Here is a 27452-nt window from a genome sequence, read left to right as displayed (position 1 = left end):
GGGGACACCGAGCCTGGAGGGGACACCAAGCCTGGAGGGGACACTGAGCCTGGAGGGGACACCGGGGACACCGGGGACACCAGGGACCTCCCAGTGAAACCAGAGACTCAGGTCACACCAGTGACCCCGGTGCTCCCAGTTCCCTCCCAGTAACCTCCAGTGCTCCCAGGAACCCCCAGCACCTTCCCAGTGCGCCCCAGTGCTCCCAGTATCCTCCCAGTGCTCCCCTAGTTCCCTCCCAGTTCCCTCCCAGTGCCCTCCCAACCCCACCCAGTGCTTCCAGCTCCCTCCCAGTGGCCCCCATCCCTCTCCCAGTGCCTCCCAGTTCCCTCCCAGTGCTCCCACTGCCACCCATTCTTCTCCCTGCGTTTCTCGTGCCCCACTCCAGTGCTCCCAGTCCCACCCCAGTGCTCCCAGTATCCTCCAAGCCCACTCCCAGTGCCCCCCAGTTTTCCCAGTGCCCCACTAGACCCCTCCCAGTGCTCCCAGTCCACTCCCAGTGCCCTCGAGTACTCCTTAGCCCCCTCCCAGTCCCATCCCAGTGCTCCCAGTATCCTCCAAGCCCCCTCCCAGTGCTCCCAGCGCCACCCAGTGTTCCCAGTGCCCCCCAGACCCCTCCCAGTGCCCTCCCAGTGCTCCCAGCCCCCTTCCAGTGCCCCCCCAGTGTTCCCAGTGCCCCCCTAGTCCCATTCCAGTCCCTTCCCAGTGCTCCCAGTCCCCTCCAAGCCCATTCCCAGTGCCCTCCCAGTGCCCTCCCAGTGCCCCCAGTGCCCCCAGTACCCGCGGCCCCCAGGGGGGCGCAGAGCAGCGCCAGCACCAACCCCGCAGGCGCCATGGGGGAAGTGGGGGAGGGGCGGCCCCGCCCAGTGCTCCCAGTAACCCCCAGTAACCCCCAGTAACCCCCGGGCCCCGCCCAGTGCTCCCAGTAACCCCCAGTAACCCCCAGTAACCCCCGGGCCCCGCCCAGTGCTCCCAGTCACCCCCAGTAACCCCCAGTAACCCCCGGGCCCCGCCCAGTGCTCCCAGTCACCCCCAGTAACCCCCAGTAACCCCAGGCCCCGCCCAGTGCTCCCAACGCCCCTCCAGTCCCCTCCCAGTGCTTCCCAGTCCCCCCGCAGACCCTGCCCAGTGCATCCCAGTGCTTCCAGTGACCCCCCAGCCCCATCCCAGTCTCGTCCCAATCTCTCTCTCCCCCAGTGCCTCCCAGTGCCCCCCAGTCCCTCCCAGTACTTCCAGTGTCCCCAATGCCCCCCCCCAGTGCCCCCCAGTCCCTCCCAGTACTTCCAGTGTCCCCAATGCCCCCTCCCAGTCCCTCCCAGTGCCCCCCAGTCCCTCCCAGTCTCCTCCAGTCTCCTCCCAGTGCCCCCCAGTCTCTCCCAGTCTCCTCCCAGTGCCCCCCAGTCCCTCCCAGTCTCCTCCCAGTCCCTCCCAGTCTCCCCCAGTTCCCCCTCTCAGTCCCCAAAAATCCACGGTTTTTTCACCCATTTTATTCCATACAAAAAGAACAGAGACCGCGGAGGGGGCGTGGCCTCGCGGCAAGGGGCGTGGCCTCGCGGCAAGGGGCGTGGTTTCGACATCCACCCCCGGGGCGCCGCGAGAGGGGGCGTGGCCTCCGAGGGACTCCCGCCGGCGGAGGGGGCGTGGCCTCGGGAGGGGGCGTGGCCTCAGGGCCCCTCGGTGAAGCGCGAGACCCCGGGGCGGGGCCGGGCGGGGGCCTGGCGGGAACCAGAGCTCCCAGTAACCTCCCAGTGCTCCCAGTAACCACCCAGACCCCTCCCAGACCCACCCAGTATCCTCCCAGTCCCGTCCCAGTGCTCCCAGTAACCACCCAGACCCCTCCCAGTGCCACCCTGTGCCCTCCCAGACCCACCCAGTATCCTCCCAGTCCCCTCCCAGTGCTCCCAGTCCAGTCCCAGTGCTCCCAGTCTCCTCCCAATCTCTTCCCAGTGCTCCCAGTCTCTTCCCAGTGCTCCCAGTCCCCTCCCAGTGCTCCCAGTCCCCCTCCAGTCCCCTCTCAGTGCTCCCAGTCCTCCCACTGTCCCCTTCCAGTGCTCCCAGTCCAGTCCCAGTGCTCCCAGTCCCGTCCCAGTCTCTTCCAGTCCCCTCCCAGTCTCTTCCCAGTGCTCCCAGTCCCATCCCAGTGCTCCCAGTCCCCTTCCAGTCCTCCCAGTCCCCTCTCAGTGCTCCCAGTCCCCTCCCAGTCTCTTCCCAGTACCCCCAGTCCCCTCCCAGTCTCTTCCCAGTGCTCCCAGTCCCATCCCAGTCTCTTCCAGTCTCCTCCCAGTCTCTTCCCAGTGGTCCCAGTCCCATCCCAGTGCTCCCAGTCCCCTCCCAGTCTCTTCCCAGTGCTCCCAGTCCCATCCCAGTGCTCCCAGTCCCCTCCCAGTCTCTTCCAGTCCCCTCCCAGTCTCTTCCCAGTGCTCCCAGTCCCCTCCCAGTGCTCCCAGTCTCTTCCCAGTCCCCCCAGTCCCCTCCCAGTCCCCTCCCAGTCCCCTCCCAGTGCTCCCAGTCTGACCTCGCGGCGCCGGCCCAGTCCGCTGCCCTCCTTCCAGCCCATGGCCTGGAGCATCCGACAGCCGAGGGGCGCCTCGGGGGGGCTGCGCGGATCGGGATCAGAAACCCCCAGAGACCCCCACTTTGGGCAAAACCCTCACTTGGGGGTCAAAGAGCCCAATTTGGGGTCAAAACGTCCAATTTTGGGGTCAAAAGGCCCCATTTTGGGGTCAAATCCCTCAATTTTGGGGTCAAAACACCCCATTTTGGGGTCAAAACGTCCCACTTTTGGGGTAACCCCACCCCTTTTTGAGGTTCAAATGCCCATTTTGAGGTCTCCCCCCCCCACCCCCTTTTTGGGGCGCCCCTGGTGCTCACCCCGGGGGGGCTCCCCCAAATCGACGCCTCTTGGTTTCGGGGGGGTCGGGGCCCCCCTGTTTCACGCGTCGCTCGGCCGCACGGTCCCGGTACCGGAGCTGGGGGGGGGACGGGACCTGTGGGTACCCCCAGACCCACAGAGCCCCCCCAGACCCATAGGAGCCCCCCCAGATCCACAGAGCCCCCCCAGACCCTATAGAGCCCCCCCAGACCCACAGAGCCCCCCCAGATCCATAGGAGCCCCCCCAGACCCCATAGAGACTCCCAGACCCACAGAGCCCCCCCAGACCCCATAGACCCCCCCCCAGATCCACAGAGCCCCCCCAGACCCACAGAGCACCCCCAGATCCATAGGAGCCCCCCCAGATCCACAGAGCCCCCCCAGACCCACAGAGCACCCCCAGATCCATAGGAGCCCCCCCAGACCCCATAGAGCCCCCCCAGATCCACAGAGCCCCCCCAGATCCATAGGAGCCCCCCCAGATCCACAGAGCCCCCCCAGACCCACAGAGCCCCCCCAGATCCATAGGAGCCCCCCCAGATCCACAGAGCCCCCCCAGACCCTATAGAGCCCCCCCAGACCCATAGGAGCCCCCCAGATCCACAGAGCCCCCCCAGACCCCATAGAGACCCCCCAGACCCCATAGAGCCCCCCAGATCCATAGAGCCCCCCCAGACCCATAGGACCCCCCCTCACCTCCTCCCCCTCGGGGGGGGGCGGGTGGCTCCGTCGCTGCAGCTCCAGGTTTTGCTGTTGGGGGAGGGGACCCCGTTATTGGGGGGGACCCCAAAACCCGCGGGGGGTCCCCAATACCTCAAGGTATTCCCCTAAGCCCCCCTGAAGGGCCCAATCCCCCCTGCACCCCATCTCCTCCACCCCAAGGGGGGGTCTTTAAGATCTCAAAGGGTCCCCCAAGATTCAGGGGTGACCCTAATACCTATAAGGGGACCCCAATACCTTCAAGGGGACCCCAAAACATCCAAGGGGTACCCCAATACCATAAAGGGGGTCCCCAAACCACCCTTGAAGGGCCCAACCCACCCTGTACCCCATCTCCTCCACCCCAAGGGGGGGTCCCTAACATCTCAAAGGGTCCCCAAGATTCAAAAGGAACCCCAATACGTACAAGAGGAACCCAAATACCTTCAAGGGGACCCCAATACATCCAAGGGGGACCCCAATACCATAAAGGGGGTCCCCAAACCGCCCTCGAAGAACCCAACTCGTCCTCTACCCCATCTCCTCCACCCCAAGGGGGGTCCCTAACATCTCAAAGGGTCCCCAAGATTCAGGAGTGACCCTAATACCTACAAGAGGAACCCCAATACCTACAAGGGGACCCCAAAAACATCCAAGGGGGACCCCAATGCCATAAAGGGAGTCCCCAAACCACCCTCGAAGACCCCAAACCACCCTCTATGCCATCTCCTCCACCCCAAGGGGGGGTCTTTAAGATCTCAAAGGGCCCCCCAAGATTCAAGAGGAACCCCAATACCTACAAGAGAAACCCCAATACCTTCAAGGGGACCCCAAAAACATCCAAGGGGGACCCCAATGCCATAAAGGGAGTCCCCAAACCGCCGTCGAAGAGCCCAACTCGTCCTCTATCCCATCTCCTCCACCCCAAGGGGGGGTCCCCAAGACCTCCAAGCGACCCCAAAGGTTCCGGGGGGTGCCCTGGAGGGTTTTGGGGTACCTTGTGGAGCCCCGAGAGCTGCTGGTGCCGGAGCAGAGCCTCCTTGCTGGGGAACTGCCGGCGGCAGAGCAGGCAGGCGAGCTTGTGCCAGTCGGTGAGGGGCTCCCCGGGGCGCTCGGGGCGCTCCCCCTCTTCCTCGCTCTCACTCTCACCGCTGTAGGCGGCCACCAACCCGCGGGGGGGGCTCTGGGGGGACACAGCGCTTGGGGGGGCCACGGGGGGGGCTCTGGGGGGACACAGCGCTGGGGGGGATCGGGGGGGGTACGGGGGGACACAGCGCTTGGGGGGATCGGGGGGGGTACGGGGGGACACAGCGCTTGGGGGGATCGGGGGGGCCACGGGGGGGGGCTCTGGGGGGACACAGCGCTTGGGGGGGATCGGGGGGGGGTACGGGGGGGCTCTGGGGGGACACAGCGCTGGGGGGGGCAGTGGGGGGGGTACGGGGGGACACAGCGCTTGGGGGGGATCGGGGGGGGGTACGGGGGGGCTCTGGGGGGACACAGCGCTTGGGGGGGATCGGGGGGGGGTACGGGGGGGGGCTCTGGGGGGACACAGCGCTGGGGGGGGCAGTGGGGGGGGTACGGGGGGACACAGCGCTTGGGGGGGAGCGGGGGGGGTACGGGGGGACACAGCGCTGGGGGGGGCAGCGGGGGGGGTATGGGGGGGCTCTGGGGGGACACAGCGCTGGGGGGGGCAGCGGGGGGGGGTATGGGGGGGCTCTGGGGGGACACAGCGCTGGGGGGGGCAGCGGGGGGGGTACGGGGGGACACAGCGCTGGGGGGGGCAGCGGGGGGGGTACGGGGGGACACAGCGCTGGGGGGGGCCACGGGGGGGGCTCTGGGGGGGGACAGCGCTTGGGGGGATCGGGGGGGGGGTATGGGGGGACACAGCGCTTGGGGGGGGCTCTGGGGGGACACAGCGCTTGGGGGGGCAGTGGGGGGGGGTACGGGGGGGCTCTGGGGGGACACAGCGCTTGGGGGGGATCGGGGGGGGTACGGGGGGCACACAGCACTTGGGGGGGCAGCGGGGGGGGGTACGGGGGCACACAGCGCTTGGGGGGGCTCGGGGCATCGGGGGCGGTATGGGGGGTGGGGGGGCACAAAGGGATTTGGGGGGGCAAGGTTGGGGGTCCCGGTTTGGGGTCAGGGTTGGGGGTCCCATTTAGAGTCAGGGTTGGGGGTCCGGTTTGGAGTCAGCGTTGGGGGTCAGGGGTTTGGGGTCAGGGTTGGGGGTCCCAGGGTTGGGGGTCGGGGTCGGGGGTCGCAGGGATTGGGGGTCGGGGTGTGGGTCACCCCCTCACCAGCCGCTCGTCCCCCCCCAGCCGGGGCAGCTCCAGGGGGGGGGGCTGGCGCTCTGCCAGGGCGCCCTGGAATAGGGGGGGGGGCACCCATGAGTGAGGGGGCACCCAGAGCGCCCCACAGAACCCCCACAGCACCTACAGCCTCCCCACTGTGCCCCATAGCACCCACAGCCCCCCATATACCTCACGGCACCCATAGCCCCCCACTGCACCCCATAGCACCCCCATATACCCTATAGCACCCCCATACACCTCACAGCACCCATAGCCCCCCATATGCCCCATAGCACCCATAGCCCCCCACTGCACCCCACAGCACCCATAGCACCCCGCTGCGCCCCATAGCACCCCCATATACCCCACAGTACCCATACCCCCATACACTCCTCAGCACCCATAGCCCCCCATTGCACCCCATAGCACCCCCATATACCCCACAGTACCCATAGCACCCCCATACACCTCACAGCACCCATAGCCTCCCCTACACCCCATAGCACCCCCATATACCCCACAGTACCCATAGCCCCCCATACACCTCACAGCACCCATAGCCCCCCACTGTACCCCATAACACCCCCATATACCCCATAGCACCCCCATACACCTCACAGCACCCATAGCCCCCCCATATACCCCACAACACCCATAGTCCCCCACTGCACCCCATAGCCCCCCCTGCACCCCCCAGCACCCATAGCCCCCCGCCGCACCCCCCGGCCCCCCCGCAGCACCCATGGGTGCCACCTTCTTCTCGAGGATGGCGTATCCGGCGTCGGCGGCCGCGGCCTCGCGCCGCTCGTCCTCGCGGGGGGGCGGGGGGGGCCCCGCGCTGCGCCCACTCTCGCGCTGTTTGTTGAGGCTCCGCGCCCACCGCTCCATGTCCTTGGCGATCTGCACCCATGGGTGCTGTCAGGAGGGAGGCGGGAGCACCCGCGGGGGAGCACGGGGACCCACGGGTGCTGCGGGGTGGATAACCACCCACAGGTGCTGCTGGCGTGGACGGGGACCCATGGGTGCTACTGGGATGGACGGGGACCCATGGGTGCTGCTGGAGACCCATGGGTGCTGCTGGGATGGACGGGGACCCATGGGTGCTGTGGGGTGGATAACGACCCACGGGTGCTGCTGGGATGGATGGGGACCCATGGGCGCTACTGGGATGGGTAAGGAGTCATGGGTGCTACTGGGATGATGGGGACCGATGGGTGCTGCTGGGGACCCACGGGTGCTGCTGGGATGGGTAAGGAGTCACGGGTGCTGCTGGGGACCCATGGGTGCTGTGGGGTGGATAACAACCTACGGGTGCCGCTGAGATGGATGGAGACCCATGGGTGCTGCTGGGGACCCATGGGTGCTACTGGGATGGATGGGAACCCATGGGTGCTACTGGGGACCCATAGGTGCTACTGGGGGACTGGGAACCCACGGGTGCTGCTGGGATGATGGGGACCCATGGGTGCTACTGGGAACCTATAGGTGCTGCTGGGGGGTGATGGGGGCCTATGGGTGCTGTGGGGGACCCACGGGTGCTGTGGGGATCCATGGGGTCCAGGAGCACCCATGGGTGCTGTGGAGGGTCTATGGGGATCCATGCGGTCCAGGAGCACCCACGGGTGCCGCGGGGGTTTTGGGGGGCGCCAGCACCCATGGGTGCTCACCTGTTGGGCCGTCTTGGTCTTGTGCTTCTCCTTCTTATCTTTGGGCTCTTTGGGGGCGCTGGGGGGGGGCGCGGGGGGCCCCGTGGGGGGCGCGGGGGGCGCCGGAACGTACGTGCGCCGCTCACCGTCCCAGTAGAGAAACCGCCCCGCGCCCGCCTCGTAGTAGTACTGCGGGAGAAGGGGGGGTCAGGGTGGGGGGCACCCCAAAACAACCCCCCCGGCACCCCAAATCCACCCCTTCTGCCCCAAAACTGACCCAAATCCACCCCTTCTGCCCCAAAACTGACCCAAATCCACCCCTTCTGCCCCAAAACTGACCCAAATCCACCCCTTCTGCCCCAAAACGGACCCAAATCCACCTCTTCTGCCCCAAAACTGACCCAAATCCACCCCTTCTGCCCCAAAACTGACCCAAATCCACCCCTTCTGCCCCAAAACTGACCCAAATCCACCCCTTCTGCCCCAAAACGGACCCAAATCCACCCCTTCTGCCCCAAAACTGACCCAAATCCACCCCTTCTGCCCCAAAACTGACCCAAATCCACCCCTTCTGCCCCAAAACGGACCCAAATCCACCCCTTCTGCCCCAAAACTGCCCCAAATCCACCCCTTCTGCCCCAAAACTGACCCAAATTCACCCTTTTTGCCCCAAAATTGACCCTTTGCAATGCAAAATTGACCTCTTTGGCCCCAAATTGACGCCTTTTACTCCCAAATCGCCCCTTTTCAACCCCAAAATGACTCTTTTTAACCCCAAATTGAATCCTTTCACCCCAAAACTTAACCTTTTCAACCCCAAATTCACCCCTTTTTGCCCCAAAATTGACCCTTTGCAACCCAAATTTGATCCCTTTTGCCCCAAAATTGACCCTTTTCAACCCCAAATTGACCCCTTTGGCCCCAAAATTGACCCATTTCACCCCCAAATTGAGACTTTTCAACCCCAAAATAACCCTTTTTAACCCCAAAATAACTTTTTTCACTCTCAGACCTCCTCCTTTCACCCCAAAACTGACCCTTTTCAACCCAAAATTCACCCCTTTTGCCCCAAAATTGACCCAAAATGACCCTTTTCAACCCAAAATTGATCTCTTTGGTCCCAAATTGACGACTTTTACCCCCAAATCGCCCCTTTTCAACCCCAAAATGACTCTTTTTAACCCCAAATCGAACCCTTTCACCCCAAAACTGACCCTTTTCACCCCCAAATTCACCCCTTTGGCCCCAAATTGACCCATTTTATGCCCAAATCCACCCTTTTCGCCCCCAAATCTGCATTTATTTCCCCAAAAAAATCTCAGGTTTTGGCCTTAAAACGCCTTTTTCAGCCCCGAAATTGCACTTTTTTGACTCAAATTTCCCCTTTTTTGACCCAAATTCCTCCCCCCCCCTCCCAAAGCACCCCCTCCTCCGTCCCCAATTTCCCCTTTTTTCACCCCAAAATGCATTTCTGGACGGTTTTGAGCCAAAATTGCGCTTTTTCACCCCGTTTTTTTTTTTTACCCCGAGGACGGATGGACCCAAAATCGCCCTTTTTCACCCCAAAACGCCCTCACCTGGGAGTGGGGGTCGTAGTAGAGCCCCGTCAGGGGGTCGTAGTAGTACCCCGAAGTCTCATCGTATTGGTAGGTGGAGACGTCGGGAACCGCTGGGGGGGGGGAGAAAGGGGGGTCACAGGGGGTCCCCAAAATCCTCTGCCCCCCCCATACCCCCCCAAACTGCCCCCCCCTAGACCCCCCAAACTGCCCCCCCATACCCCCCCAAACTGCCCCCGCCAGACACCCCAAGACCCCCAAACTGCCCCCCCATCCATAGACGCCCCCCGACCCCCAAACTGCCCCCCCATAGATCCCCCAAATTGCCCCCCCATAGATCCCCCAAATTGCCCCCAACCGCCCCCCCACCCCATAGACCCCCCAAGACCCCCAAACTGCCCCCCCACAGACCCCCCAAATTGCCCCCCCTAGGCCCCCCCAACTACCACCCCACCCCATAGACCCCCCCCCCCCAGGACCCCCAAACTGCCCCTCTGCCCCCCATAGACACCCCAGGACCCCCAAACTGCCCCTCTGCCCCCCATAGACCCCCCCCAGGACCCCCAAACTGCTCCTCTGCCCCCCATAGACACCCCAGGACCCCCAAACTGCCCCTCTGCCCCCCATAGACCCCCCCAGGACCCCCAAACTGCCCCTCTGCCCCCCAACCCCCCCCCCAGGACCCCCAAACTACCCCTCTGCCCCCCATAGACCCCCCCCAAAGGACCCCCAAACTGCCCCTCTGCCCCCCATAGATCACCCCCAGGACCCCCAAACTGCCCCTCTGCCCCCATAGACCCCCACAGGACCCCCAAACTGCCCCTCTGCCCCCCATAGACCCCCCATACTCCCCCAAACTGCCCCTCTGCCCCCCATAGACCCCCCCCCAGGACCCCAAAACTGCCCCTCTGTCCCCCACAGACCCCCCCAGGACCCCCAAACTGCCCCTCTGCCCCCCAACCCCCCCCCCCCAGGACCCCCAAACTGCCCCTCTGCCCCCTAACCCCCCCCAGGACCCCCAAACTCACGGAACTGCCCGTAGGGGTCGGTGCCGGCGGCAGTGGCAGCAGGGGGGGGTCCGGGGGGGGCAGCGCTGGGGGGCTCAGCTTTTGGGGGCCCCGTGTAGCTCTGGGGGGGAGGTGGCAGCACCCTAAAATGAGCCCCCCCGATCCTGCCCCCCTCCCAACACCCCCCCCTTCTCCCCCCCCCCCCTTTGTTTTGGGGATCCCTTTTTACCCCCCTTTTTGTGTCATCCCCCCCAGTTTTGAGGTCCCCCTCCCCATTTTCGACTCCCCTCCCCCATTTTGGGGGTCCAAACCTCCGCCCCCAACCCCTCCTTTAGTACCCCCCCTTTTCCTCCCCCTTTAGGACCCCCCTATTTTTAGCATCCCCCCCCTTTTTTGTCCTCCCGTTTTTGGGGTCCTACCTCCCCCTTCCGTTTCGGGGTTCACTCACCTGGGCGGGGGGGGTGCTCGCGGGGGGGTCCCCGGTGGGAGGGGGGTAGGGGCTCCCCCCAGAGGGGGCACGAGCGAAGGAGCTGCCCCCCCCCGCACCCCCAACCCCCCCCGGCGGCTCCAAACCCGGCACCCCCGGCTCCTCCGCACCTGGGGGGGGGAGGATGGATACACAGGGGTCCCCCCATGTCTATAGGACCCCCCCAAATCCATAGGGACCCCCCCCAGGTCTATAGGACCCCCACACACACCCATCGCCCTCCCCCTCCTCGACCTATAGGACCCCTCCCAACCCCATTGGGACCCATAGGGCCCCCCCCATCCATACCCTCCCCTATTCCATAGGGCCCCCCCCCAATAAGGACCCCCCCTAATCCATAGGGACCCTCCTTCAACCCATAGGAACCCCCAATCCATACCCACCCCCCATAGGGCCCCCCCCATCCATAGAGACCCCCCCAATCTATAGGACCCCCCCCCCCCTCACCTGGGGCGGCGTTGTCGGCCTTGGGGGCGGCATTCGGGGCGAGGGGGGGCCCGGGGGGTGGGGGGGGGCCCCCCAGAGCCTCCTCAGCGGCGTAAAAGGAGCCAAAATCGCCGGGGGGCTCCTCGGTGCCCCCCCACGAGGGCTCCGTGCCCGGGGCGGCCTGGGGGGGGGGAGGGGGGGCAGAGGGGGGGGTCACAAAGAACCCCTTCATTGATAAACCCTCCCCCCATTGATAAACCCTCCCCTATTGACACTCCTCACATTCATAACCACTGTCTCCATTCATAAGTGTCCATTCAGCCATAATCCTTCTCCATTGATAACGTCCTCCATTGATAACCCCTCCATTGATACTCTCCCATTCATAACCACTCCCCATTCACCCCCACCGCCCACTGATAAACCCCTCCCCCATTCCTAAATCTCCTGATTCATAACCCCCTTCTCCATTCATAAACCTCTACACTCCAAGTGCCCCCCAACTCCCCCTCCAAGGCCCCCCAGACCCCCAAGTGCCCCCCAACTCCCCTTCCAAGGCCCCCCAGACCCCCAAGTGCCCCCCAACTCCCCCTCCAAGGCCCCCCAGACCCCCAAATCCCCCCCCAAGTCCCCCCCAATCCCCCTCACCTGCGACAGCGCCCATTGGGCAGCAGCGATGGCGGTGGAGGCCACGGAGGCGGCGCTGGCGCGGGGGGGCCCCTCCCCTGGCCCCGCCCCCTGCACCTCCCTGTGGGGGCATGGGGGCGTGGCTTAGGCCAGAGGGGCCGTGGCTTAACGAGCCCGGGGGCTTTCATTGGCTGAGACAGGGGGCGGTATAGCGGGGAAAGGGGCGTGGTCTAAATGATGGGGGCGTGCCTTGAGATTTGTGGGCGTGGCTTATAGACACAGATGGTGCTGAGTTTGATGGGGCGTGGCTTAAGTGGTGTGGGCGTGGCCTCAGCGAGGGGCTACAATTCAAGGTGGGTGGAGCAAGGGTTAAAGCTCGCAAGGGGGCGTGGCTTAAACGATGGGGCGTGGCCATAGGCTTGGGGCGTGGCCTCAGGACCAGGTAATGGCTTAATACTGGGTGGATAAACCGCAAAGGACAATGGAGGCGTGGCTTGAGGTTTGTGGGCGTGGCTTGAAGGTGATAGGCATGGCTTAAAGGTTGCAGGCGTGGCTTGCACTATGGGGGCGTGGCCTGGTCGGGGGGCGTGGCCTCACCGCTTGGAGCCTTTGGCGAACTCGACGTTGATGCTCTTTCCGTCGATGTGCAGCGGCGGCTGCAGCGCCTGCAGCATCTGCAGCAACTGCGACGCCTCCTGCGGGCGGGGACGCCTCAGGGGGACCCCAAAACCACCCGCGCACCCCAGAAATCCAACCCCGCGCGCCTCAAGAAACTACCATGGCAGCAGCGAAAATACCCAGGGGCTCCCCAAAACCAGACGGGGGTGGCGAAAAAGGACCAAAAGGACCCAAAAAGGGACCCAAGGACCCCAAAAAGGACTGAGGAACCCCCAAAAATGACCCAGGGACCCCAAATCCACCTCGGGAGCACCAAAGGATGAAGGGGACCCAAAAAGGGCCCTGAAATAGACCAAGGAGAGCCAAAATTCACTCTGGGACCACCAAAAAGGACCATGGGGACCCAAAAGGGACCCCAAAATCCACCCGAGGACCCCCACAATGGACCAAGGAGACCCCAAAAGGAGCAAGAGGACCCGAAAAGGGATCTGCAGACCCCCAAAAGGGATCCAGAGAACACAAAAAGGACCAAAAGGACCCCAAAAGGAATCTGGAGACCCAAAAAGGGACCTAAAAAGGATCAAGAGAACCCAAAAAAGACCTGGAGACCCCCAAAATGGGCCTGGAGACCCCCAAAATGGACCCAGAGAACCCCAAAAGGGACCTGGAGACCCCAAAAGGGACCCAGAGAACCCAAAAGGGACCAAGAGGACCCAAAAAGGGATCTGGAGACCCCCAAAATGGACCAAAAGGACTCAAAAAAGGGACCTGGAGACCCCCAAAAAGGACCTGGAGACCCCCAAAATGGACCAAAAGGACCTAAAAAAGGACCTGGAGACCCCCAAAATGGACCTGGAGACCCTCAAAAGGGACCCAGAGAACCCAAAAAGAACCAAGAGGACCCAAAAAGGGACCTGGAGACCCCCAAAATGGACCAAAAGGACCCAAAAAGGGACCTGGAGACCCCCAAAATGGCCCAAGAGGACCCAAAAAAGGGACCTGGAGACCCCCAAAATGGCCCAAAAGAACTCCAAAAAGGGACCTGGAGACCCCCAAAAGGACCTGGAGACCCTCAAAACAGACCCAGAGAACCCAAAAAGGACCAAGAGGACCCAAAAAGGGACCTGGAGACCCCCAAAATGGACCAAAAGGACCCAAAAAGGGACCTGGAGACCCCCAAAATGGCCCAAGAGGACCCCCAAAAGGGGGGTGTCACCCACCACGATGGTGGCGAGCTGGACGAAGGCGAAGCCGCGGTTGAGCTGCGTCTGTCGGTCCTTGATGACGCGGACGTTGGCGGCCGAGAGGGCGGCGAAGGGCGCCAGCGCCGCCAGGATGGACTCGAGGCTGCTCTGGGGGTGCAGGTTGCGCAGGATGATGGCTGCGGGGGCAAAAAGGGGGCGGCTGGGAGGGTGGAACCCCAAAGTCTGGGGGTTGAACCTCAAATTTGGTGGTTGAAACACGAAATCTGGGGGTTGAACCTCAAATTTGGTGGTTGAACCCCAAAATTTGGTGGTAGAACCTCAAATTTGGTGGTTGAACCCCAAATCTGATGGTTGAACCCCAAAATCTGGTGGTTGAACCTCAAACTTGGTGGTTGAACTCCAAAATCTGATGGTTGAACCCCAAAATCTGGTGGTTGAACCCCAAATTTAGTGGTTGAATTCCGAAATTTGGTGGTTGAACCCCAAAATCTGGGGGTTGAACCTCAAATTTGGTGGTTGAACCCCAAAATCTGATGGTAGAACCTCAAATTTGGTGGTTGAACCCCAAAATTTGGTGGTTGAACTCCAAAATCTGGTGGCTGAACCTCAAATTTGGTGGTTGAACCCCAAAATTTGGTGGTTGAACCCCAAAATCTGGTGGCTGAACCTCAAATTTGGTGGTTGAAACCCAAAATCTGGTGGTTGAACCCTAAAATCTCCATTACTCCCCCTCAAACCCCACTTTCCCCACTTGGGATCCCCTAAACCCCCTTTTACCCCCCCAGGACCCCCCAAATCCCTTTTTACCCCCCCAGGACCCCCTTTTACCCCCCCCAGGACCCCCCAAACCCCCTTTTAGCCCCCCAGGACCCCCTTTTACCCCCCCAAACCCCCTTTTACCCCCCCCGGACCCCCAAACCCCCTTTTAGCCCCCCAGGACCCCCTTTTACCCCGCCAGGACCCCCCCAAATGTCCTTTTGCCCCCCTGGACACCCCTTTTACCCCCCCTCAGACCCCCTTTTTACCCCCAAAACCTCCTTTCAACCCCCCAGACCCCCCAAAACTCCTTTTTACCCCCTCAGGGCCCCTCTTTTACCCCCCCAGGACCCCCCAAACCCCCTTTTACCCCCCCGAGGACCCCCCAAACACCCCTTTTACCTCCCCTCAGAACCCCCTTTTACCCCGCAGGACCCCTTTTTACTCCCTCAGGACCCCCTTTTGCCCCCCCCCCCCCGCATACTCACTGTCGTTGGCGTTCTCAGCTCCGGGCTCGCTCCCACCTTGGGGTCCCCCCGGGGTCCCCCCCAAAGTGGGGGCGTAGGATTGGGGGAGGGGTAGGAGCCCCGCGCCCCCCCCCGGCACCAGCTCCGCTCGAGGCCCCCCAGGACCGCGCTGCTCCGCTTCTGCACCCCAAAACCAAACCCCCACACGTCAGAAGAACCCCAAAATCGGGGGGTTCAACCCCAAAATCAGGTGGTTGAGCCCCAAATCCAGTGGTAGAACCCCAAAATCAGGTGGTTGAGCCCCAAATCCAGTGGTAGAACCCCAAAATCAGGTGGTTGGGTCCCAAATTGAGTGGTAGAACCCCAAAATCAGGTGGTTGGGTCCCAAATTGAGTGGTAGAACCCCAAAATCAGGTGGTTCAACCCCAAATTCAGTCGTAGAACCCCCAAAATTAGGTGGTTGGGTCCCAAATTCAATGGTAGAACCCCAAAATCAGGTGGTTGAGCCCCAAATTCAGTGGTAGAACCCCAAAATCAGATGGTTGAACCCCAAACCCAGTGGTAGAACCCCAAAATCAGGTGGTTGGACCCCAAATTCGGTGGTAGAACCCCAAAATCAGGTGGTTGAGCCCCAAAAACGGGTGGCTGAAGGTCAAGGTTGGGTGGTTAGACCCCAAATCTGGTGATTGAACCCCCAAATTTGGTGGCCAAACTCCAGCATTGGGTGGTTTGGGGTGAAAACGAGGGATTTGGGGTCCCCCCCGGGGTGGGTTTTGGGGTGCGCCGCTCACCGGCTTTGGCGACGCCGCACTTGAAGCACTTCTCGCGCCGTTTGAAGTTCTGCACTCCGCACTGACCAAAATCCACCGCTTTCAACCCAAAAGCGCCCCCGCGGCACCTCCCGACCCCCAAGTGCCCCCCAACACCCCCCCTGCCCCCCAAGTGCTCTCCCTGCCCCCCAAGTGTCCCCCTGTGCCCCCCAAGTGCACCCCCGCCCCCCAAGTGCCCCCCCAAGTCCCTCCCCTGCCCCCCAAGTGCTCCCCCGGTGCCCCCCAAGTGCCCTCCCGCCCCCCAAGAGTCCCCCTGTGCCCCCCAAGTGCCCCCTCTTCCCCCCAAGTGCCCCCCAAAGTCCCTCCCCTGCCCCCCACGCGCCCCTCCTGCCCCCCAAGTCCCTCCCCTGCCCCCAAAAGTGCCCCCCCGCCCCCTAAATTCCCTCCCCTGCCCCCCAAGTGCTCCCCACATCCCAAGGTGGCCCCCAAGGTCCCTCCCCTGCCCCCCAAGTGCCCCCCCCGCCCCCCAAGTGTCCCCCTATGCCCCCCCAAGTGCGCCCCAAAGTCCCTCCTCTGCCCCCCAAGTGCCCCCTCTTCCCCCCAAGTGCCCCCCAAGTACCCCCTCTTCCCCCCAAGTGCCCCCTATGCCCCCCCAAGTGCTCCCCAAAGTCCCTCCCCTGCCCCCCAAGTGCCCCCCCGCCCCCTAAATTCCCTCCTCTGACCCCCAAATGCCCCCCCTGCCCCCCAAGTGTCCCCCTCTTCCCCTCAAGTGCCCCCCAAAGTCCCTCCTCTGCCCCCCAAGTGCCCCCCAGTTGCCCCCTTTTCCCCCCCAAGTGCCCCCCAGGTGCCCCCTTTTCCCCCCAAGTGGCCCCCAAAGTCCCTCCCCTGCCCCCCAAGTGCCCCCCCCACCCCCCAGCTGCCCCTCAAGTGGCCCCCCTGCCCCCCAAGTGTCCCCCTGTGCCCTCTTAAGTGCTCCTCTGCCCCCCAAGTGCCCCCCCGCCCCCTAAATTCCCTCCCCTGCCCCCCAAGTGCCCCCCTCTTCCCCCCAAGTGCCCCCCAAAGTCCCTCCCCTACCCCCCAGGTGCCCCCTTTTCCCCCCAAGTGCCCCCCAAGGTCCCTCAAAGTCCCTCCCCCGCCCCCCAAGTGCCCCCCAAGCGCCCCCCACGCGCCCCACCTTCCCGCAGAGCCAATCCTCGTTGCTCTTGGGTTTGGGGTCGCTGTAGTGCAGGGACACGCGCTGCCCCAGCAGCACCAACCCCGCCTGCGGGGGACAGCGTCGCACCACTGCTCGCACGACGGCCTCGCACGAGCGCCCAGAAACCCCCCCGCACCGCAGCCCCGGCCAGAGGGGCACCGGGGATTCGCACGAGGGGGCACCGCAGGGGGATCGGGGGCACCCGGGGCTCACGGGACCCTCGCACGAGGGCTCTCGCACGAGGGGGCACCGGGGGGGATCGGGGGCACCCGGGGATTCGCACGAGGGGGCACCGGGGGGAAACGGGGGCACCCGGGGATTCGCACGAGGGGGCACCGGGGGGGATCGGGGGCACCCGGGGCTCACACGAGGGCTCACGGCGACCCTCGCACGAGGGCTCTCGCACGAGGGGGCACCAGGGGGGGATCGGGGCTCACACGAGGGCTCACGGGAGCCCTTGCACGAGGGGCGCCGGGGTTCACACCCCCTCCTCGCACGAGGGTTTGCACGAGGGTTTGCACGAGGGGCGCCGGGGTTCACACCCCCTCCTCGCACGAGGGTTTGCACGAGGGTTTGGTACAAAGCGGCCCAAGGGGAAAGAGGAACCCAGTGGCTCCCAGTATGAACCAGTATAAACCAGAGCAGCCCCACACAACCCAATAAGGGCAGCGATAAACCAGTCCGGACCAGTAAGGGCAGCAATAAACCAGTACACACCAGTAAGGGCAATGATAAACCAGTACATACCAGTAAGAGCAGTGATAAAACCCTTCAGACCAGTAAAGAACAGTGATAAACCAGTCCAGGCCAGTAAAGGTAATAAGAAACCAGTCCACACCAGTAAAGGCAGTAACAAACCAGTTCACACCAGTAAAGACAGTAACAAACCAGTTCAGACCAGTAATGGCAATAACAAACCGGTTCACACCAGTAATGGCAGTAACAAACCAGTCCAGACCAGTAAAGGCAATAACAAACCAGTCCAGACCAGTAACACCAATAACAAGCCAATCCACACCAGTAACAGCAGTAACAAACCAGTCCAGACCAGTCCAGACCAGTAAGAACAACTACAAACCAGTACAAACCACTACAGATGCCAAGCCTTAACCAGTACAGCCCAGTAACTCCCAGTCCAAGCCAGTGCCTCCCAGCACCAACACCAGAATAAACCACCAATCCCAGTACAGACCAGTACAGGCAATATAAGCCAGTACAAACCAGTACAGACCGGCATGGCTCCGTCCACCCCAACCGCTCCCAGTACGCTCCAGTATAAACCAATACAAACCAGTAACGCCCAACGCCATCCAGTACAAACCAGTCCATCCCAGTGCAGAGCGGTACTGCCCAGTTACTCCCAGTACACCCCAATGCAGCCCAGTATGCACCAGTACTGCCCAGTCCAGCCCAGTACACACCAGTGCTTCCCTCCATAGACCAGTACAACCCAGTACACACCAGTAACGCTCAATGCACACCAGTAAATACCAGTACGCACCAGTAGCGCTCTGTAGGGACCAATACTGCGCAGTCCACACCAGTGCTGCCCAGTACACACCAGTACTGCCCAGTACAGCCCAGTTCACACCAATAGAGTCCAGTAGAGATCAATACACTTCAGAGCCGCCCAGTCCAGCCCAGTACACACCAGTGCTGCCCAATACAGCCCAGTTCACACCAGTACTGCCCAGTACAGCCCAGTTCACACCAGTGCTGACCAGTGCTGCCCAGTCCAGCCCAGTACACACCAGTGCTGCCCAGTCCAGCCCAGTCCAGCCCAGTCCAGCCCAGTACGCACCAGTACCGCCCAGTGCTGCCCAGTCCAGCCCAGTCCAGCCCAGTACCTGGTTGGCCGCCATCCACCTCGCCGCCTCCTCCACGCGCTGGAACTCCACGAAGGCGAAGCCGCGGCTCTGACCTGGGGGGGCAACAGCACCCATGGGTGCTACTGGGGAAACTGGGAACCCACGGGTGCTACTGGGGAGACTGGGAACCCACGGGTGATACTGGGAACACTAGGAACCCACGGGTGCGACTGGGAACCCATGGGTGCTACTGGGGGGACTGGGAACCCACAGGTGCTACTGGGAACACTGGGAAGCCACGGGTGCTACTGGGGGGACTGGGAACCCATGGGTGCTACTGGGGGGACTGGGAACCCATGGGTGCTACTGGGAACCTATAGGTGCTACTGGGAACACTGGGAACCCACAGGCGCTACTGGAAACCCGTGGATGCTACTGGGAACCTATGGGTGCTACTGGGAACCTATGGGTGCTACTGGGAACACTGGGAACCCATGGCTACTACTGGGAACCCATGGGTGCTACTGGGACTGGGAAGCCACGGGTGCTACTGGGAACCCATGGGTACTACTGGGAACCCATGGGTGCTACTGGGAGGACTAGAAAGCCACGGGTGCTACTGGGAACCCATGGGTGCTACTGGGACCCCTTCCAAGCTGGCTTTGAGCCCCCCTGGGTCAGGCACAGCACCCATGGGTGCTACTGGAGGCAGGATTGGCCCCCTTGGCTGCCCCTGGGAGAAGGACCAGCACCCCTGGGTGCTCCTGGGTTTGGGCTCAGCACCCCTGGGTGCTCCTGGAGAAGGGATGGGCACCCCTGGGTGCTCCTGGGTTTGGGCTCAGCACCCCTGGGTGCTCCTGGAGAAGGGATGGGCACCCCTGGGTGCCCCGAGAACGGAACCAGCACCCCTGGGTGCCCCCTAAGAATGGGATCAGCACCCCTGGGTGCTCCTTGGGAAGGGAACAGCATCCCTGGGTGCTGCCTGGTGTGGGTCTAGCACCCCTGGGTGCCCCCCAAGCACGGCACAGCACCTCTGGGTGCCCCTGGCGGAGGGTTTGGCACCCCTGGGTGCCCCTTGAGAGGGAGATGGGCACCCCTGGGTGCTCCCTGGGGACAAGGCCGGCACCCCTGGGTGCCCCGGGAAAGGGACCAGCACCCCTGGGTGCTCCTCGGCGCGGGTCTGGCACCCCTGGGTGCCCCTGGGGATGGAATCAGCACCCCTGGGTGCCCCTAAGCAATAGACCGGCACCCCTGGGTGCCCCTTGGGTGAGGTGAGCACCCCTGGGGGCTCCTCGCCTACAGCCCAGCACCCCTGGGTGCTCCCTAGGGACAAGACTGGCACCCCTGGGTGCCCCAGGAAAGGGATCAGCACCCCTGGGTGCTCCTAGAGCTGGGACCAGCACCCCTGGGTGCTCCCTAGGGACAAGACTGGCACCCCTGGGTGCCCCGGGAAAGGGATCAGCACCCCTGGGTGCTCCCTAGGGACAGGATTGGCACCCCTGGGTGCTCCTAGGACACCTCGAGGATGGAACCAGCACCCCTGGGTGCTCCTGGGGAAAGGATCGGCACCCCTGGGTGCCCCTAAGGAGAGGACTGGCACCCCTGGGTGCCCCTGGGGATGGAGTCAGCACCCCTGGGTGCCCCCTAAGTTCCGCGTAGCACCCCTGGGTGCCCCTTGGGTGGGAAATGGGCACCCCTGGGTGCCCCGGGAAAGGGACCAGCACCCCTGGGTGCTCCCTAGGGACAAGACTGGCACCCCTGGGTGCTCCTAGGACACCCCGGGTGCCCTCGAGGATGGAACCAGCACCCCTGGGTGCTCCTGGGGATGGAGTCAGCACCCTGGGTGCCCCCTAAGTTCCACGTAGCACCCCTGGGTGCCCCTTGGGTGGGAGATAGGCACCCCCGGGTGCCCCCTGAGGATAGGACCAGCACCCCCGGGTGCCCCTGAGAATGGAATCAGCACCCTTGGGTGCCCCTGGGAGGGACCCGGTGCCCCTCGGTGCCCCCTGAGAATGGAATCAGCACCCTTGGGTGCCCCGGTGCCCCTCGGTGCCCCCTGAGAATGGAATCAGCACCCTTGGGTGCCCCTGGGAGGGACCCGGTGCCCCTCGGTGCCCCTCGGTGCCCCCTGAGAATGGAATCAGCACCCTTGGGTGCCCCGGTGCCCCTCGGTGCCCCCTGAGAATGGAATCAGCACCCTTGGGTGCCCCCCGGGAGGGACCCGGTGCCCCTCGGTGCCCCCTGAGAATGGAATAAGCACCCTTGGGTGCCCCTGGGAGGGACCCGGTGCCCCTCGGTGCCCCCTGAGAATGGAATCAGCACCCTTGGGTGCCCCTGGGAGGGACCCGGTGCCCCTCGGTGCCCGCTGAGAATGGAATCAGCACCCTTGGGTGCCCCGGTGCCCCCTGAGAATGGAATCAGCACCCTTGGGTGCCCCCCAGGAGGGACCCAGCACCGCTGGGGATGGGATCAGCACCCTCGGGTGCCCTTTGGGACCGTACCCCCTCCCCCTTGGGTGTCCCTGGGGATGGGATCAGCACCCTTGGGTGCCCCCCGAGGGACCCAGCACCCATGGGTGCCCCCCGTTGCGCTCACCTGAGGACTTGTTGCGCATCAGCCGGACCTCGCGGGGCTGCACCCCCTGCGCCTGCAGCTGCGCCCGGATCTGCGGGTGGCGGAAAAAAGGGCGACTGCAGCCGCGCCCCAACATCTGTGGGGGAGCCCCAACATCTGGGGGGGAAAGGGGGGCCACCCAAGGGCTGCGGACCCCCCGAAACCCCCACCCAACAGCACCCAAAGGGCACCTGGGGGACCCAGAGCCTGGGCTGGGGGCAGCGAGGGGGCGTGGCCTACCAGAGGGGCGTGGCCTAAATGAGCCAAACATATATAGGTGCTCCAATTGGGGTGTGGCCTAATGGAAGGGGTGTGGCCTAATGGAAGGGGTGTGGCCTAATGGAGGAGACAGGGCCAGTGACAACTACGCATATAGACATGGCCTAAGGGGGCGTGGGCTAAATGAAAGGGGGCGTGGCCTAAAGGGGGCGTGGCCTAACAGAATGGGTTTAAAGACAGGGAGTGTGGTTTAAAGCCAGTGGGATGCACAGGCCAAGGGGCGTGTCCTAGCCCAAAAGGGGCGTGTCCTAGCCCTGAAAGGGATCTCCTAGCCCAAAGGGGGGTCTCCTAGCCCAAAGGGGGGGGTCTCCTGGCCCCAAGGGGGATCTCCTAGCCCAAAGGGGGGGTGTCCTGGCCCCAAGGGGGGGTCTCCTGGCCCCAAGGGGGGGTCTCCTGGCCAAAAGGGGGGGTGTCGTGGCCCGAGGCGGTGGCTCACGTCGCTCTCGGTGGCGGCGGGCGGCAGCATTCGCAGCATGACGATGGTGCTGGCGCGCGGCTCCTCCTCGCCGGCCTCGGGCCGGTAATCCTGGTCGCGGTAATCACCGTCGGCTCCGAACGGCAACGAAGCCGCTGGCACCTCCCGCTTCCGAGGGGGCTCCGAGCCCTCATAGGGAGCCTGCGGGGGGGGGGGGGGGGGGAGCAGAAATGGGGGTCAGAGAGGGTCTGAGCCCTCGTAGGGGGACTGAGGGTGGCAGAAAGGGGGGGTGGTGGGGCAGAAGTGGGGGTGAGGGGGGCAGAAATGAGGGTCAGGGGCAGAGAAAGGGAGTTGGGGGGCAGAAAGGGGGGGTTTGGAGGTAGTTCGGTGGGCTGGGGGAGCAGAAAGTGGGGGGCAGGGGGCAGAAAGGGGGGGAAGGGGGCAGAAAGGGGGGGAAAAGGCCAGAAAGTGGGGGTCAGGGGGCAGAAAGGGGGGGTCAGGGGGCAGAAAGGGGGGGCAGAAGGCAGAAAGGGGGGGCAGAGGGCAGAAAAGGGGGGGAAGGGGCCAGAAAGGGGGGGTCAGGGGGCAGAAAGGGGGGGTCAGGGGGGCAGAAGGGGGAGTTGGAGGCAGTTCGGAGGGTTTGCGGGGTGGGGGCAGAGATGGAGATGGGTTTTTGGGGCGATTTGGGGGGATTTTGGGGTCCCGGGGGGGGGAGTGTCTCACCTGGGGGCCGGCGGGGGGGGGGCCGCCATAGCCGCGATAGTCGTGGTCGCGATAGTCGTGGTCGCGTTGGGCTCTCGGGGCTTCCTCGGCGGGGGGCGGCGGGGCCGGGGCCCCCCCATAGCGACCGCTGCGCTCCCCACGGCCCCCCCTGCGATGGGGGGGACGCAGAGGTGTCCCCAAGTGTCACCCAGTGCCCCCCAGTGCCCTCCCAGTTCAACCAGTGCCCCCCAGTGCCCTCAGCATTCCCCCCCAACGCCCCCTCCTCACCTCCGTTCGTACTCCATGGTGGTGACACCTGTGGGGAGAGAGGGACTGGGTGAACTGGGAGAGACTGGGAAGCAACTGGGAGGGCTTTGGGATGAACTGGGTGAGACTGGGATGGAGCGAGATGAACTGGGAGAGCAGCGCGGGGGTGTACTGGGTACCACTGGGAGGGCACTGCAATGAACTGGGAGGGAACTGGCAGGGACTGGGATGAACTGGGAGGCAACAAGGCAGCACTGGGATGAAATGGGGTACTGGGAGGGCACTGGGGCGGAACTGGGAGAACACTGGAACAGAGTAAGGGGTAGTAAGTGGTACTGGAATCAATTGGGAGGTGCTATGGGACAACTGGGATGAACTGGGAGGACACCAGGGGCGACTGGTAGAAAAGAAGAGGCAAGGGGGGGGGCACTGGGAAGGACAGGGGGCACCGGGAGAGGAACTGGGCAGCCCTGGGAAGAACTGGGATTAACTGGGAGGGCCCTGAGAGATGGCTGAGACAGATTAGGAGACAACTGGGATAAACTGGGAGGGACTGGAATGGGGCAGTGGGAAGAAGCGGGAGGCACTGGGGAGAACTGGGCTGAACTGGGGAGGCACTGGAATGAACTGGGTATGCACTGGGATGAACAGGGATGATGGGGGGGGCAACGGGGCAGCATTGAGAGGGCACTGGGATGAACTGGGAAGGACTGGGAGGGCACTGGGATGAATTGGGAAGCAACTGGTCAACACTGGGATGGAACTGGGATGAACTGGAAGGGATTGTGAGGTCGTGCCGGAGAGCGGGGTTGAACTGGGAAGGACTGGGATGAACTGGGAGGCACTGGGACACCACCCCAGGGGAGGGCAAAGCACTGACGCAGCGCCTCACTTGAACCCGTCCCCTCATTAGCATAAAGACCACGCCCCTTCCTTCAAACCACGCCCCATTCACACGCCCACCGACGTCATCGCTCCAAGCCCCGCCCCCCTCAGACCACGCCCCTCAATGTAACCAATGGTTACGTAGCCACTAAGCCCCGCCCCCACAAGCCCCGCCCCTCAATGCAACGAACGGCTCCAGGGTCCTAAAGCCCCGCCCCTTCCCTCGAGCCCCGCCCCCTCCCTGAGGCGCCGGTGCGGCGCCCACCCCCAGGGCCGCGCCAAGCCCCTACCTCTTCCCGGTAGGCCCCGCTCCTTCCCGGTAGGCCCCTCCCCGCTCAGCCCCTTCCTCTTCTCCCGTCCCGGTTCAGCCCCTCCCGTCCCGGTAGGTCCCGACCTCTCTCTCCGCCTGCTCCGCCGCTGCCGCTCCCACACCAGCAAAATGGCGGCGCTTCAGCGAGCCCGCTCCCGCCCCGCGCGCTCATTGGCCAATCGCGCAGAGCGCGCTTCTCACTGGCCCGCGTGACGCAAGGGGGCGTGGCCTCGTATCGGCGAGGACTTTGATTGGCTGAGCGGCACGAGGGGCGGGGTTACGTCTTGTGGGCGTGGCTAAACGAGGCCTCGGCTCTGTCTGATTGGCTCGGGCAACCGGAAGTGGCGCGTAGGAGAAGGCGGAAGTGGCAGGGAAGGGCAAGATGGCGGCGCTGGGGAGGGCGGTCCGGGCGTTGCGGTCCGGGGTGCGAGGCCGCTCGGCGGGGCCGCCGGGGGCTCTGGCGCTGCCGAGGGTCCCGCTCGGGGCGGAGCCGCACGAGGAGGAGCCGATGGCGGTGGCGCAGAGGAAGGTGGCGCAGAGGGCGGGGAGAGAGGGCACTGGGAGGGCACTGGGAGAGCACTGGGAGAGGATGGCATTAACTGGGATGGGCTGAGGGGGCACTGGGAGGGACTGGGATGGACTGGGAGGGCACTGGGAGACAATGGCATGAACTGGGATGGACTGAGGGGGGACTGGGAGGGACTGAGATGGACTGGGAGATAATGGCATGAACTGGGATGGACTGAGGGGGGACTGGGAGGACACTGGGAGGGACTGAGATGGACTGGGAAGGCACTGGGAGGGCACTGGGAGAGAATGGCATGAACTGGGATGGACTGAGGGCGCACTGGGAGGACACTGGGAGGGACAGAGATGGACTGGGAGGGCACTGGGAGGGCACTAGGAGAGAATGGCATGAACTGGGATGGACTGAGAGCGGACTGGGAGGGACTGAGATGGACTGGGAGGGCACTGGGAGGGCACTGGGAGTGAATGGCATGAACTGGGATGGACTGAGGGGACACTGGGAGGACACTGGGAGCGACTGGGAGGGACTGAGATGGACTGGGAGGGCACTGGGAGTGAATGGGATGAACTGGGCAGGTTTTGGGGTCCTGGGGATGATTTGGGGCTTCAGGGAGGTTTGGATTCTCAGGTTTTGGTGTTCAGGAGGGGTTGAGGTTCAGGTTTTGGGGTACTGGGTGGGATTTTGGGGTGTGGGGGTAGGAGTTGGGGTTCAGTAGCAGCTTTTGGGGTCCCCAGAACCCCGATTATCACGGCTTCTCGGATGACCCGGCCGCCGACCTCCTCAACATGCGAGCCACCTTCCTGGCCGGCATCTCCATCGCCATCGTCCTCGGCTCCGTCTTTCTCCACTACCTGCCCGACTACGGGTGAGGAGCCCCCCAAAACCCGGGGAGGGACCCCAAAACCCATGGGGACTCCAAAAAACGGAGTATTGGTGGGATTTGGGGTCCTCTTGGCTTTTGGAGTGCCCAAAACTTCCTTCTTTTGATCCAACTTGGGGGATCAGAGAGGTTTAGGAGGGGAGTTCGGGGGTCCCCCTTGGATTTTGGGGTCCTTGGCGTGGTTTTGGGGTCCCTGAGATGGGTTTTGGGGTCCGCTTGGCTTTTGGGGTACCGAAAACCTCCATTTTTTGACCCAGTTTGGGTGTTCAGAGAGGGTTAAGGGGTGATTTTGGGGTCCCCCTGGATTTTGGGGTCCTCTTAGCTTTTGGGGTACCCCATATCTCCCTTTTTGGACCCAATTTTGGGGTTCAGAGAGGTATAAGAGGTGATTTTGGGGTCTCTGGGATGGACTTTGTGTGGAATTGCGTGGTTTTGGGGTCACTAAGGTGGATTTTGGGCGTCTTTGGGTGGTTTGGGGGCCATTAAGATGGTTTTGGGGTGGATTTTGTGTCCCTTTGGGTGGTTTTGGGGTGCGTTTCGGGTCACTAATATGGATTTTGGGTGGGTTTGGGGCCATTAAGATGGTTTTGGGGTGGATATTGGGTCCCTTTGTGTGGTTTTGGGGTCACTAATGTGGATTTTGGGTGGGTTTGGGGCCATTAAGATGGTTTTGGGGTGGGTTTTGGGTGCCTTTGGGTGGGTTTGGGGTCACTAATGTGGATTTTTGTGTAGGTTTGGGGTCATTAAGGTGGTTTTGGGGTGGGTTTTGGGGCCCCCCCGTTTTGGGGTGCCCCCTGACCCCCCCGTTTCCCGCAGGCTGCAGGCGTGGGCGCGACGCGAGGCCGAGCTGCAGGTGCGGGAACGAGAGGCGCGGGGGGAGCCCCTCCTCACCTCCAACTACTACGACCCCGCGCGGCTCCCGCTGCCGCCCCAGGACTGAAAAAGGGGGGGTCCCTCCCATTTTTGGGGTCCCCCCATGCCTTGGGACCCCCCAAAATCCTGGGGTCCCCCTTTATCAGTACTTCCCCGTCCGATCTGTTAATAAAAGGGGGGGTGGGACTCCACCGACCACCTGGGTCCCAGTTTTGGGGGGGTGGGGGGGGCACTGGGAGGGACTGGGGAGGAACTAGGATGGAAGTGGGAGAGACTGGGATGAACTGGGGAGCCCTTGGGGTGGACTGGGAAGTGCTGGGGGGAACTGGGAAGAGACTGGAAGAGAATGGGATGATGTAGGGGTGCGGTAGGATGGACTGGGGGCCACTGGGATGGACGGCGGGGGCACTGGAGTGGACTGGGAGGAACTGGGGGGGAACTGGGAGAGATGAAGATGATGTAGATTGGGACTGGGAGGACCTAAAGTGGCACTGGGATGACGGGGGGGGGGTGGCACTGGGGGAGACTGTGTTGGACTGAGGGGCGCTGGGAGGAACGAGAGGGAAACTGGGAGAGACTGGGATGGCGTAGGGCAGCACTGGGATGCGCTGGGGAGGAACTGGGAGAAACGGACGATGTGAAGTGGGGGGTGCTGGCATTGGTTGGACTACGTTTCCCAGCAGCCCCCGCAGAGCGATGACATCATCAGACGGCGACACACAGCGGGCTCCACATGGTCCTAGAGCCCCCCCCTTTGCGTTCCTATGGGCTCCAAACCCCCCTATAGCTCCCCATAGCCCCCTTATAGCTCTCTGTAGTCTCTAAATACGTCCTGGGGGTCCCTGAAGGGGTCCTAAAAAGGACCTTGGAGTCCATAAAGGGATCCTGGGAGTCCTAGATGCATCCTAGGGACCCCTAAATGGGTCCTGGGGGCACTACAGGTGTCCTGAGGGTCCCCCAAATGGTCCTGGGAGTCCTAGAGGGGTCCTGGGGGTGCCAGAGGGGTTGGGGGGAGTCCCTGAGGGGGTTCCTAAACGGCTCTGGGGGGGTCTTACAGGGGTCCTGGATGGGTCTTTGGGGGCTCTGGATGCATCCTGGGGATCCCTAAATTGGGTCCGTGTAAGGCTCCAGGGGGTCCTAGAGTGGTCCAGGAGGGTCCCTAAAACAGTCTCGAATGCTCTGCAGGGGTCCTGGGGAGTCCCTAGCGGGGACCTGAGCATCTCTAAACAGGTCCTTGGGGGGTTCTAGAGGGGTCCAGGAGGTCCCTAA

The 27452-nt window shown here is 63.5% G+C and overlaps 2 protein-coding genes across 2 annotated transcripts; one reads left to right on the top strand and one right to left on the bottom strand.

The window, feature by feature from the left end:
* Nucleotides 1-1580: 1580 nt before the first annotated feature.
* RBM10 (RNA binding motif protein 10) lies at nt 1581-24210 on the bottom strand. The gene is made up of 24 exons (XM_054052145.1): nt 23986-24210; nt 22728-22755; nt 22461-22608; nt 21759-21938; nt 21026-21095; nt 18470-18543; nt 16602-16688; nt 15449-15509; nt 14679-14837; nt 13450-13610; nt 12209-12306; nt 11633-11732; nt 11006-11165; nt 10520-10668; nt 10093-10192; nt 9086-9177; nt 7530-7697; nt 6616-6762; nt 5869-5934; nt 4569-4754; nt 3569-3622; nt 2872-2969; nt 2516-2597; nt 1581-1715 (listed from the first exon to the last, which is right to left on the bottom strand). Exons 1-24 carry the CDS (start codon nt 24071-24073, stop codon nt 1665-1667), a joined length of 2607 nt encoding a protein of 868 aa, XP_053908120.1. The 5' UTR covers nt 24074-24210; the 3' UTR covers nt 1581-1664.
* A 34-nt stretch (nt 24211-24244) lies between these two features.
* Nucleotides 24245-26379, top strand: NDUFB11 (NADH:ubiquinone oxidoreductase subunit B11). Its single transcript, XM_054052248.1, has 3 exons — nt 24245-24430; nt 25165-25295; nt 26127-26379. Exons 1-3 carry the CDS (start codon nt 24284-24286, stop codon nt 26248-26250), a joined length of 402 nt encoding a protein of 133 aa, XP_053908223.1. The 5' UTR covers nt 24245-24283; the 3' UTR covers nt 26251-26379.
* The last annotated feature ends 1073 nt before the right edge of the window (nt 26380-27452 follow it).

This window comes from Cuculus canorus, chromosome 32 (assembly GCF_017976375.1).
Source record: "Cuculus canorus isolate bCucCan1 chromosome 32, bCucCan1.pri, whole genome shotgun sequence".
Classification (NCBI taxonomy): Eukaryota; Metazoa; Chordata; class Aves; order Cuculiformes; family Cuculidae; genus Cuculus; species Cuculus canorus.
Note: the sequence above shows the minus strand (reverse complement) of the source record. Positions and strands in the feature narration are given on the sequence as shown.